We start from the raw sequence: 13,464 nt of genomic DNA, 5'->3' as shown, positions 1-13,464 counted from the left end.
CTGGATTTGCTCGGCTGGCTGAAACATAAGGGTCGTAGTGTCACATTATGAGTGTCTAACATTTATTAATTGTTTTAAGTAGGGCAGAGGTATTTTTTGCCAACCAATGTTCTTCTGAGAATAGTTGTTTTTGGTGGTCTGGTATTGTCAAGGACACATAAAGGAAGTAAAGTCCAGACCAAATTGCAGTTTATTCTGGTAAAGACGAGCCACCTACTCAGTCAGGAAGAGACTGTCTGGTCAAGTGACCAATTACAGTTTGCTTTGCTTTTGTGTGTCATTTAGGCGCTATATATTTAATATTTGATACCACAATAATAGAGAAAAAGCTTTTTAAAGGCTTTGTGATCCAAATTTCTGTTTGACCAAAAGTAAAGCCTGAAGACAAAACTTGTTGTCAGGTTTGTTAGGATATAGATGTGTCTGGTGGTTTGCAGAGGACTTTTCGGTCCAATTCCTTTTATTTGTGGATTAAAAGCATGAATTTCTTACTGTTTACAGGAATTGCATCACCTCACCCATCGTTAACATTTCCCTACAGCAAAAGAACCAACTTATATAAAGACCAATTTATGAGCATGAGGTGATGCTTGTGCTCTGAGAAGAGCTAGTGGCATTCCTGAGACTGACTCCAACCAATGGGATTTTAAATATGGAATGACATTAACAGATGACTGGTACGGTGCCCCACACATGACATGCGGGAAAAAATATGTATATCGTGGCCACAAATTAACAATTAAGAATTCGTTCTCTCGTTTTAGTAAATCATTCACATGATTTATTAATTCGTTCCCTCGTTTTAGTAAATCGTGGCCAAGTTACACTAATTTGTTCCCTCATTTTGATTAAACTAAAACGAGGAAACAAATTATTACAATGTGGCCACAATTTAGTAAATTGAGGGAACAAATTATTATATTATGCTCATGATTTACTTAAAACAATGGGAACTAATTAGTAAAATGTATTGACGTATTAGTAAGTCATGGCCACAATATACAATTTTTTCCCCCCGCTGCCATGTGCAGCGCTCTGCACACTGGAAATTCCAAAATACTGAAAACAAACAAACAAACAAACAAACAAAAAACATGCTAATATGTACTATGGTGTTGTTATGCCCAGTTCTAATAAGAAAAGGGGCTGACGTGAGTTTGGTGGTAAACGAGGAAACCGACTCCAGCCGACAGATCACCACAGACATCAAAATAAGATCCACAAATGATTTATTAAAGTGGAATAAAGAAAATTAAATAAAGGAGCCATAGCTTCAGGGTGCCCCAAGGCCAAAACAACACACAAAAATAACTTACAAATAAAACATATATACATGTCCTAACAAAAGAAACAAAAATACAATCAACTTCCCTAACTCCCTAAAATAAACAAATCGCAAACAAAGTCAAAATAAATGGCAGGACACCCCTACGCTCCTAAAGCATAAACAGAAACTTAGTTAAATCACTTCACAACAAAAACAGGAACAGTTTACAAAAAACAAGTGGTTCGAGATCTGCCGGCGGGAGAAGGAATCCGGAGCTTCTCACGCCAGAAGGCCAACGCCAGAATGAGCTCGCCATCTTCCAGGAGCGCCGCCCTTTTTAAACGGAGCAACCTCAGGCTCAGCCAATGACGTTTCTCTGCAGCAACCAATCCCTGCACAGACACTTTAAAAAAAAACTCCACACAAAAAGACAGATGCCGAATATCATAACAGGTGTTAAATATTAACTCTTTCCCCCGCCATTGACGGAATTTTCCGTAATTTATGAGACAACGCTTCCCCGCCATTGGCGGAATTTTCCGGCTTTTCGCGTTTTCACTGTTATGTGGTAGGGGGCGCTATTATGCAACTTCTGAAAGAGTACATAATCTACGGATTAAAACACAAAAAGGAGCAGAAACAAGCAATACAGTCATTGCTTATGCACATTGTATCTTTGGAAAAAAAAAAAAAAAAAACTATTTTCTCAGCTTTTTGTTCATAATGTTGCTTTTTTTATGAAACTTACCCACATTCAAGTGTTGATAAAAAAAAAGAATGCATGAAGCTAGAATAAAATGTTTTTTGTTTGTTTGTTTGTTTAAAAGCAAAGGCTTTGTTCTTTCTTTTGATATATTGCATGATATTTTGCACGTTCAGATATAACAAAATATTCTGGGGGCTATGAAAATAAAATGTTGTTCTTTTGAACTTTCTATCCATTAATAAATGTGTCATGGTTTCCAAAAAATATTAAGCAGCACAACTGTTTTCAACATTGATAATAATAAGAAATGTTTCTTTAGCAGAAAATCATCATATTAGAATGAGTTCTGAAGGATCAAAGGTTTGTCATCACAATATAATAATACATTTTGATATATGTTAAATAAATTACAGTTTAATATATGTTAAAACAGAAAACAGTTATGTTAAATTGTAATAATATTTCACAATATCACTGTTTTTACTGTATTCTTGATCAAATAAATGCAGCCTTGGTGAACATAAGAGAGTTCTTTCAAAAACATTAAAAAATCTGACCGGCCTCAAACTTTTGATTTTATTACTCATAATATAATATACATTTTACAAATATTAAATATCTGATTTGTCAATGTTTCTGATTGTATCACTGACTAAATTATTGATACATATTTGTATATGGCTCCAATGCAGATGATTTGATATATTAAGTTTAAAGTTTCACATATGTTTTAGGTAAATGGATGAAACAGGAACACATTTAGCTAGTCTGAACACGCTCATGGCTTTCTGTCCTTGCGTGCACATGCAGCAGTCATATGTCTGGCTCCATAATGGCAAACTCACCTGCTACAGACTATAGATATGGCCACCAGAGACACGATGAAGACCACTCCAGCCGCGGCTGAGCCCGCAATCAGAGGCAACTGCTCCCTCAGCTCTGATTTATAGTCGTCTAGACAGAGAGAGACAGGATGCATTAGGCTACAGAAATAACTGAAATGGCCACTGCCTATAGAGATGAAACAGGGGATGAAAGAACGTAAACAAAACATTTCAAGAGAACCTATTCAGGGAAGCATTTCATGGACTGCATGAATAGGAGAATGAAAAAGAGGGGGCGGTGGCACAAAGTCGTACGGAAAAAGGGAAGAATGTAGGAGAATGAAAAATTGTGAGGAGGTGTGGGCTTTGAAAGAAATAGAGGAGAAGGGAGAGAGAGGGATAATAGAGTGATACGATGATACAAAAGGAAGCGCTGAAAACACGGCGGTCAGGTAATACTAATGCCTAGCGCTGACAGATGTCAACTGAGAAAGAGTGATAGAAAAGGATAGACGGAATGAAAGGAGGGAAGGAAAAACACTTAAGGTACACAGCCGAATGACAGCGACTAGTGAAGTGTGAGTGAGTGAAGTGCGCGGCCCATCAGCACAGCTAATCCCACCGTCACAGTCTAAAAACAACAAAGAAGAGGATGGAATGTCCTTTGTCGATGTTTAAATACAGCCAAACCCTTGACCAGCTCACACATGAAACATCTGTGTCTTTGTATGCTAAGCTACAAGCTTCTCGTGATTTTAAAGGGGATCTATTATGCCCCTTTTTACAAGATGTAATATAAGTCTCTGGTGTCCCCAGAATGTGTCTGTGAAGTTTCAGCTCAAAATACCCCACCATATTGTAAATGCCCATTTTTGAGTGGAAGGAAAAACATGCTGTTTTCGTGCATGTATCTTTAAATGCAAATGAGCTGCTGCTCCCCACCCAGCTTTCCAGAAGTGGGCAGAGCCTGAAAAGCTCATGCCTGGTATATTCTGCCAAAAACTAAAACATCTGTTTGGTTTTGATTATCATCTCTTTCGCAGGCACACTCACGTGACATTGCAGTTCTTCATCATCATCAAAGTTTATTATCCTGATGTGTTTTAAAGCCATATCAGTCTAAACTTCTGACATATGGTTTTCTGAGCGCACACATCCGAAGCACGCGCACAGAAAGCTGGCTGTCAGACAGCGCGTCCCGTGAGTATTAAACTAAGTTCTCTTTAACATCTTATTGCACTTACACTGTCAAATACACACAAAGTTATGTAAAAAAAAAAACACACAAAGTTCACATAAACACAGTCGGTTGAACGTGTCAGTGAACGTAAACAGCAGGGAAATAAATCGTATGTGTATATTAGATCTGTGTATTAAAGTGAAAGCAGCATAATATACAATACCTACTGCTATATATGCTGTTAATATGAATCAAACAACAAAAGAAAAACTCGCTGCTCTTGATTGAATAACTTTAGTAGCTTTAATAAGAATATATTTTTTTTTTACTTGAATGCTGCTGATAAATGATCTGGTAACAAGATAAACAGACTGTGTACAGCTCACTCAGGGCAGAGGGCAGAGTCCGTCAGCAGTTGTGGGCGGGGCCTAAGCAATGTGACGTCACATTGCTAGAATTTGCAAATGGCTTGTTCTGAGACACTGCTTATGATTTATGGAGATTAAAAAAGGTGGGTGGATTTTTACCATTATAGGGTGGTTGTGTACACACACTGCCAGCACACATTTATATTCAAACACCATGTATAGGTGAATTTTGCATAATAGGTCCCCTTTAAGTAGCTAAATTGCAGTCATGCTACTCTTCAAAATAATAGTTAGCTACAGTACAAACTAACAAAATGTGGCTAGCTACAGGAAGCTATGTAAACATAAAAAGATACAGAGAGAAAGAGAATATCACACAAAATGAGAAAGATAGCTGGGGGGAAGAAACAAGAGGAAGCATGATGAATAGAGCAAGAGAGACAGACATCATTATTCGTCATTATGTGTGCGAAAGACAGATCTAATCTCTTTAAAAAGCTGCTAGCTACATGAAAAAAAAAAAAAAAGTGGTTACTTCATTGCATTCTGCGTAAACTTGCTGCATGCGAGTCACATTTTGCACATTACCAATCAAACGTTTGGGGTTAGTAGGATTGTTTAGCATTAAATTGATTAATATTTTTACATTGTTATAAAATAATTACATTTCAAATCAATTATTTTTCTTTTTTATTTTGATCTTTCAACATTGATAATAATAAGAAATACTTTTTGAGCAACAAATCAACATATAATAATTTCTGAAGGATAATGTGACACTGAAGACTGGAGAAATGATGCTGAAAATTCAGTTTTGCTATCACAGGAATGAATTAAAACCTATTAAAACAGAAAACCATTATTTTAAATTGTAACTATATCTCGGTATATAACTGTTTTTACTGTATTTCTGATCAAATAAATGCAGCCTTGGTGAACATTAGAGACTTATTTCAAAAACATTAAAAAATCTTACCAACCCCAAACTTCGCCTCATAAACAACAACCAAACTAGATAGCAGGGCATTTTGCGGTCACTAAGACTTTCCACAAATAATGTATGCATGTTTTCTTTGAATGAGGGTATATTAAATATGTATGACTGTGTAAGCATGTGTGTCATAGCATACTAGATTTTAACAATCGCACTGATGGTCGTTTCTAGCATGCTGGCTAAATCCATAATGGCCAACAGGAAGTAGAGCAGTCTCTGTGAGCACTGGGCTTAAACACACCTCATTTAACAGAATCATTTCTTCGTCATTACACCTGGCTGTCAAAACGAGAGAGAGAGAGCGAGACTCCGGGGACAGCATGTGTTGTGATTCTAGAGAAGGTGTGTGTGTGTGAGGTGGACTTCTCTCCCCCGTGATTGGTGCTAATTGTCGTAACGAATGTCGTGCCATGGCAGAATGCCAGTGGATGTACCCGTTAGCTGGCGCGGCGTGAACGCGGGCACTAATTACTTTAGTGAGTATGACGGCACGGATACGCCTGCACACACACGCATAGGAAGTTTTGTCTTCATCGGTGTGACATCACCGTGGTATGTCTGTATCTTCACTTCATTTGTTTAAGTGTGTAAATACTATTTGTCTGCACTGCGTGATGCACAGTATGTATATGTGTCTGTTTTTGAGTACATGTCTGTTAACGTCTTCTGACATGGCTAAATGTATTGTAAGTGATAATATGTATACACTGAATGCAATGTAAGTGACTTTGGATAAAAGTGCCTTTAAAATGCATAAATGCAGATGTAAAGCCCAAATACAGAAATTGTAGTCAAGAAAGAGTATATATCACGCTGTCTAACAACAGGGCCATGCTCACACATTAGACCTGTGTCTCTTTGTGTGTGTGTCCCAGATTGCCAGTGCAGTTCAGTTATATTTACACCAGTGTGACAGCAAAGACAAGGAGTGTAGTGTAAAAGATGAAGCCTAAAAAATGAATGTGCAAGAGAGCTGGACAGGTGAACTGTGTATGTGTGTAAAGCTCCAGCCAGCTGCCTGGCGGATGTCTTTCTGTCCTGTAGAGTCCAGTCCCCCTGGCATCCATTGTGTGTGTCCCTGGCAAAAGTCATCAGGCAGGACATGCTGGACTACAGATACAGCGCCATTAATCAAACCCATGAGAGAGACAGAGGTTACGAGAGAAAAAGAGAGAGAGAGTCGTTTTATGCTTCTTCTTGTTCATTTTAAAGTTTGAAATGGCCTAAATTTCCAAAAATCATCAACAAAACAGAAAAAGACTGGACTTGGAAACAATAAAATGCACCTCAAATGAAACAAACTGAATTTTTCCTTTGTGTGTGCGCGTCCCAGAACTAATAAATGAAATGAGCCCTAAGACACAATAAACACATCCACTCACTTCCGCTGAGAGAGAGAGAGTGAGAGAGAAAAAAACAGAGAGAAAGAGAGCGAAGACAGTGTTAGAAAGACTGAGACAGTTTGCTGGGAGGAACAAATAAGACAACAAAGCCTGATAAAAAGAGACAGATGATAGATCGATAGACAGACATTCAGAAAGACAGACAGATAGACAGACAGATGTTCAGAAAGACAGACAGACAGACAGACAGACAGACAGACAGACAGACAGACAGATAGATAGATAGATAGATAGATAGATAGATAGATAGATAGATATTCAGAAAGACAGACAGATAGACAGACAGATGTTCAGAAAGACAGACAGACAGACAGACAGACAGATGTTCAGAAAGACAGACAGACAGATGTTCAGAAAGACAGACAGACAGACAGACAGACAGACAGATAGATAGATAGATAGATAGATAGATAGATAGATAGATAGATAGATAGATAGATAGATAGATAGATAGATAGATAGATAGATAGATAGATAGATAGATAGATAGATAGATAGATAGATAGATAGATAGATAGATAGATAGATAGATAGATAGATAGATAGAAACTAATTAATGAGTTAAGGATTCTGGGAAAGCTTGAATGCCACACAAGGTCCTGATGAAAAACCATTCAGCTAGGCAGTTTGGCTGGAGAAGAGTCAAAACACACAGACATAAACTATATCATACACAGTGATGATCATGCAAAAATATATTGAGCATAAAAAATAGAATAGTGGAGCGTTTCTTTCAACACAACTCTAAATAAATCTGCTCAAGGAATGAAATCACCCAGATCCAGAGAGCGCCTCCGCACACATACACATACACACACACAGGCATTGGCGTGGGGGTTCGTACCATCTGTGAGGGTTTGGAAGCACATTTTGCTGCTGTATTTGCCGAAACCAGCAACAGTCCTGGCGCGGACCTGCATCACATACATGGTGCCTGGCCGTAATCCGTCCACACGAGCCGTGTTAGTCTGACTCCTCACCTGCGTGGAGTTTACCTCAGACAGCTCCTGAGAGACAGAGAGAGATGTTTAGTTGACACGTTATTCCGAACAATTCCAAAATTCACTTATTTGTTTCTCCTAGACAGCAATGAAACCAAATGGACAACTTTGCTTAAGTCCATCACTTGTCAGACGTTTACCTTTAGAAAAATACCCTAAAAAATGGCATATTTGTCTCTTAGATTTTTCAAGATACCAAAGTCTGCAATAACAGTCAGTGATCAATATAAGCTCAAATTATTCTCATCAAAGTCCAAATTACCTTCTATCTACATTATTTCAACTGTATAGCTCTGTACACTTACTCAGTTCTCTAAAATAATTACAGGAGAAACATGAATGAAATGATGTTGATACCTAAAAGCAAAGAAAACTGAGATCTCCATTTAGTCTTGTGTGCTATTAAAATGGAACCTCAGAGCAATAACACGCTCCTTTTTTTGGGAGGATAAAAAATCTTGGTTTAATAAAATGAGCCTTTTTGAACAGCAGCAGACGAGCACTGATGCCATCAAAAAGGACATTTAGGAGCAGACGAGACAGTAATGTTTTGAGTGAAAAAGTGATGAGATTTCTCTTTCTAAACTCCATCAACACCTCACCAACTCAGAGCGAGAAAGTGCGTGTATGTGCATAAAGAGAGAAAGAGAGGGTGGTAGACTATAACTGGCCAAATAATTCATACTGTTATCATAACTGTCTTTCATTACATTAGAGCAGTGGTTCCAGGAGACCCCTATTTTAACATTGTTTTTTTTTTTTTTTTTTTACCAAAAGTTGATGCACCTCTTGACGGAAATAAATGTTGTGATGTTATTTCCATCAAGAGGTGCTTCATTTTTTGTTCAAGTTCTTGTATTGACAATGTAAGAGGTGAGCACTCTGTAAAGTCTCCTCCAGCACATACCAAAGACTTTCAAATAATTTAAGGTCTGGTCCCAACAATTCTTTTACAGTTTGAGTCTGATGAATCTTGGCTTTGTCATCCTGGAATATGGCCATGATGTGTCTTCCTACATGGTTGTTTCAGAAATGAAAAGCTACACACTCCATCAATTAGGGTTAGAAGAACTGTTCCCAAACATATAACATACTAGAATAATAATCACTGCAATAATAATCCAATTATAGACTCTTAAGCATTTGCCTATTTAAATCCAAACAGCAACTTTTTGTGTACATAGAGTCTCATTAGTGTACATAGATGTCTCATTAGTGACTGTTTCTATGGGCTGCGATACGTACAGGTAAACCATCCACCATATTGGAACGGTCAAAGCCGGTCCGTGAACACTCGAGTGCAAATTGACTGTGTGTCTGCAACAGTAGTTAGACGCATATATAATTATCTATATCTCTATAGATTTAGCAGATGATTTTGCAAAACTAACACAATACAACAAGACGAAGGAGTTAGCTAACACAACATTAAAAAGATACCATAGTATAAAAACCTGTAATATTGAGTTAATACATATAAAAACACAACCCAACACATTCTCACCTGTGAAATGTTATCCCATTTCTTTGGGAATTTAAAGGGGACCTATTATCCCCCTTTTACAAGATGTAATATAAGTCTCTGGTGTCCCCAGATTGTGTCTGTGAAGTTTCAGCTCAAAATACCCCACAGATCATTTATTATAGCTTGTCAAATTTGCCCCTATTTGGGCGAGCAAAAACACACAGTTTTTGTGTGTGTCCCTTTAAATGCAAATGAGCTGCTGTTCCCGGCCCACTTTCCAAAAGAGGGCGGAGCTTTAACAGCTTGTGCTTCGGTTGTTCAACAACAACAAAGCTGGAGAATCTCACGCAGCTAAAATGACGATTGTCAGTAACGGTGTTCAGCCTTACATTGTTCAAACCGGAGTCGGACACTGTTGAAAAGACGTTACAACTTTTAGAACGCAACTGGACGTTTCTGAGTGATTAGTGGATAAATTTATGTAGCTGCTGTGGAGTTGATTCAACTCATCGACTAGCATGTGCTGTCATCTTTTGTGCAAATCCAGCGTTGAATTGACTCTCGCTTGTGAAGCAGTCCGGCGTAAAATGCAACTCTTCCTCTTCTCTAAAGCAGCCCAACATGGCCTCACCTCCTTTGTTGCATGTTCTCAGGGGCAGGGTTTATGTAAATTTTAGGATTAGTGATGTCACTAACCCAGGAAGAAGCTCGCTATAGTCCCTACCAGCCATTTGTTGTAGTCCTTAAACAGCAAATTCTTTTAAAGAAAATATTTCCCTTTCCATTGAACTTTGAGCATCGTAACTTTGCAGATGTTGTTTTTGCTCAAACAGTAACATTACACACTAACTAAAGTTAAAAAAGTGAAATCATAATCAACCATCCCTTTAAATCTCGGCGGATTCAGCTGTGCAATGTTGTGGTATCATTGATTCTTACTGTGAGTGACGCACATTGACCAAGATGGCGGGTGCGCCAACGTGTCTGGAGTGGTCGAATGCGGCATCTGTGTATGCATATCTATGGTTGTGACCCCCAGGCTGGGAAAAACTGCATCAGAGTTTTTATTAAAAAAAAAAATAAAAAAAAAGTGTACTATCATTTTATTGTCATTTTTTTCTTTTAATATTCAAAAGTTTCTATTAAATATATAGTGCGGTTAGCAATGTAGAAATTTTACACAGCAGCTTTCAAGTACACATGACATTGAAATTGACCTCATTTAAGATCCAATCAATTTCTGATAGATAAAATCAAATCCTTTCCTACATTGTTTCTTGTTGAATATCTCATTTCTTTTGACAATACAATCACGTTATGGAAGTGAAATGGGTTGTAAACAGTGCTTCATGTTAACCTTAAAAACCAGCCTCCTTTATACTTCAAAAGAGAAAAAACCCAGAAAGCTTCCTTTTAATTTGGAAGAGATGAAAGGCAAAGAATACTTTGAGAAATATGAAAAAAGGTGAAATAGAAAGAAAACTTACAGCACTACTTTTCACACGACACAGAAGCTGATTCACCTGTCAGTTAATGTTTTAGAGCAGAACTGATGCGGTTTCATTGGATTTTAGTTTGCACTCATCAGTCAGCTTAAATAAAAATGTGCCATGATATAAGACACTGAACAGAGAACAGTAAACCAGGATGAAATTTTGTGTGAGTGTGAAAATTAAATTAGACTGGTTCATTGCAACTATAGACTGTTATAAAATATAACAAATAAGATTTATATTCTTATGTTGATGATGTAATGTCTGTCACCTCTGTGTGTGCAACTGCAACACTAAAACCTATAGTATATTACAATGGTAAGACACTGGTTTAAACACAGTTATCACCCATAATTATTAAAACCTTAAACCTTAATTAAAAAAAAACAAAACCTTCTGAATGGTAGTGTACAAATTTAAAATTTATCCCTACATTACCTGCCTGAATACTGTTATGGTCTATATATATATATATAATGTATGTCACATTTATTCTGTGTCTGTTTTGTTCCACAGTTTCCTCTTCCTTTGTTCTGTGTTTGTGTTGTGGGTGAAAGCAAAAAGTACCAAAATGAAACACAGAAAGGTATTTCGGGAGTGAGAAAAAGGAGACCATTTAGTAAAGTCTCTCAGACAGAGAAGAGAGAGACTTGCTGTAACATTCAATTTAGTTTTCAAGGTCTCATCAAAATTCACAGCAGCACGACACTGAAAGCCCACGCTACACACGGAAACCCCTACTGTGATGGCCGAAGGCGAAATCTGTTTCTTAACAACTGCAACATAATAATAATAATCAGGGAAAAAAAATAACAGTGATATTAATAATTGAGGTTCATATCGTGCACGAGTGACATATGAAGGGGCAGGAGGGTTTGGTGTGTTGTCTGTAATTTACAAAACAAGATGGTATGTCTAAATATCTGTCATCCTCACAGTGGTGAATGAGCAAAAATGAAAAGAGTCTGCACCTGACGTCACCCCAACCATAAAACAAGCATGAAGTGCACTAGAGCATTGCCATATAAATAATGAAGGACACTCACAAACACGATCATGACCTCACCACTGGGCCATTAATAAATAAGAACATCTAGTGTCATTTAGGGCATCAGATGAACAATTTTGTGTATTTGATGGAATCTGCCATCCTTTTTTACAGTTCTTTTTAAAGAAATGCTGTCATCATTTGCTCAGCCTCATGTCCAAACCCGTATGACTTAATTTCTTTTGTTGAAGGATTATTCTTGCTAAACTCTTCCATACAATGAAAAGGGATGGATGCTGTCAACACATAAAATATCACTATGAAAGTAGAATGACTTGTGCGCTATAAGTATTATATTATAATACTATACATTATATAGCACTTGTGAGTATTCTGAAGTCATATGAGAAATTTGTGAGAGGAACAGACTGAAATTTCAATCAATATTTGCTGAATTACAAGATTTTTGTGGGTGAACTAGCCCGTGTTATGCTTTTTCAAAGATTACCTTTCATGTAGTGTGTAAAAGGTCTGCAACATTTCAAAGATCAAAGTGCACGATAAATGGAGGTACTGTCTTCAAAAAGAAACAACTGATTCTGAACTGCCTGAAACGAGTTGTCAGTAATTCCAGTCTTACTTCCTGCACTAACCTACAGAGGTTTGTAACAAATTTGCATAATGCCCGCCCATGGTCTTTATTATGGCTTTTCATATTGCACTTAACCCTGGGTTATTGTCATTTTAAACACCGCTTTTAACCCTGGGTGAAGGAATGTTTCACACTTGTAATTTAGAAGCGGGGTTAACACCGCTTTTTACCCGGGTTATGAAACCCTGCTCTGAAGCAGGGTTAGCACTGCTTTTGCGTTGTTAACCCAGGGTTTAGGAATGTACAATGTGAAACGTCAGCTTATGAATACCCAGGATTAATTGTTAACCCATGGGTAAATTAAGAGTAGTGAGAAACGTAAAGCAAGATAACCCAGGATTCCGTTTACCCGTGGATTAGAATGACTATTTCAAGTGTGAAAAGCCCTATTGGCTGCCTGCGAACAAAGTCTACTTTGACCCTCAAACACTAGTTGTTGCTAAGGCCTGGAAGGGTTTGGTTTGTGTTGTCGACATGCTCTTAATCAAGCAACAGTGTGAATTTGTAGCATATTACTGCTGGAAGGTATGAGGAAAAGATGGGCGCAGGAAGCTGACCTTTTTGGTGGCTGTGCATCTCTAAGGAGCATCTCAATACTACCCCTCCCTCCTCTGAAAAGCAGTAGCGTGTGGATGAAGCTCGGTAGTAATGACACACTAAGTTTCTTCAGTGTATTTAATAAATGTGTTGTTTCAGTTTTACTCCAGTTTGATTTTGCCACCGTCATTGTGCATTCTGACTACCCCTGGCCTCTTGACGTGATGACATAGATGCAAAGTATTCGGTTTAACGCGTTTACATGGCAGAATTTTTATTTTGTTCGGTTTATAGAAAGGTTTATCCCACCCCTCTCAGACCGATTACAATTTCATTTGGTTTGGGCATTTTTATTCTGATTGAGGTGTTTATATGGAGCATTTTCATTTGGATTAAACTTAAGCGGTAGGCCAATGACAACATACTGGGCCATCTGACCAATCAGAGCAGAGTAGGCTCTGGGAAAGGAGGGGTTTAGAGAGACCGAATCCTTGATTGAATAGTTTCAGACACTGTGAGAAAAGAGATGATGCTGTAATGAGAAAATTAAAGTGTTTTTGTATTTTTTACCTTGTATACATGTAAA

The 13,464-nt window shown here is 37.7% G+C and overlaps 1 protein-coding gene across 1 annotated transcript in view; it reads right to left on the bottom strand.

Moving 5' to 3' along the window:
- LOC127496907 (ephrin type-B receptor 1) overlaps nucleotides 1-13,464 on the bottom strand; it is a 294,837-nt gene that overhangs the window by 40,123 nt on the left and 241,250 nt on the right. Inside the window, exons 7-8 of the mRNA XM_051864837.1 lie at nucleotides 7,587-7,749; nucleotides 2,819-2,927 (exon numbers count right to left, since the gene is read on the bottom strand). Coding sequence (XP_051720797.1) covers nucleotides 2,819-2,927; nucleotides 7,587-7,749 — 272 coding nt within the window. The remainder of the gene's footprint in view (nucleotides 1-2,818; nucleotides 2,928-7,586; nucleotides 7,750-13,464) is intronic.

This window comes from Ctenopharyngodon idella, chromosome 2 (assembly GCF_019924925.1).
Source record: "Ctenopharyngodon idella isolate HZGC_01 chromosome 2, HZGC01, whole genome shotgun sequence".
Classification (NCBI taxonomy): domain Eukaryota; kingdom Metazoa; phylum Chordata; class Actinopteri; order Cypriniformes; family Xenocyprididae; genus Ctenopharyngodon; species Ctenopharyngodon idella.
The sequence above is the reverse complement of the archived record's forward strand: the minus strand, read 5'-3'. Positions and strand labels throughout refer to the sequence as shown.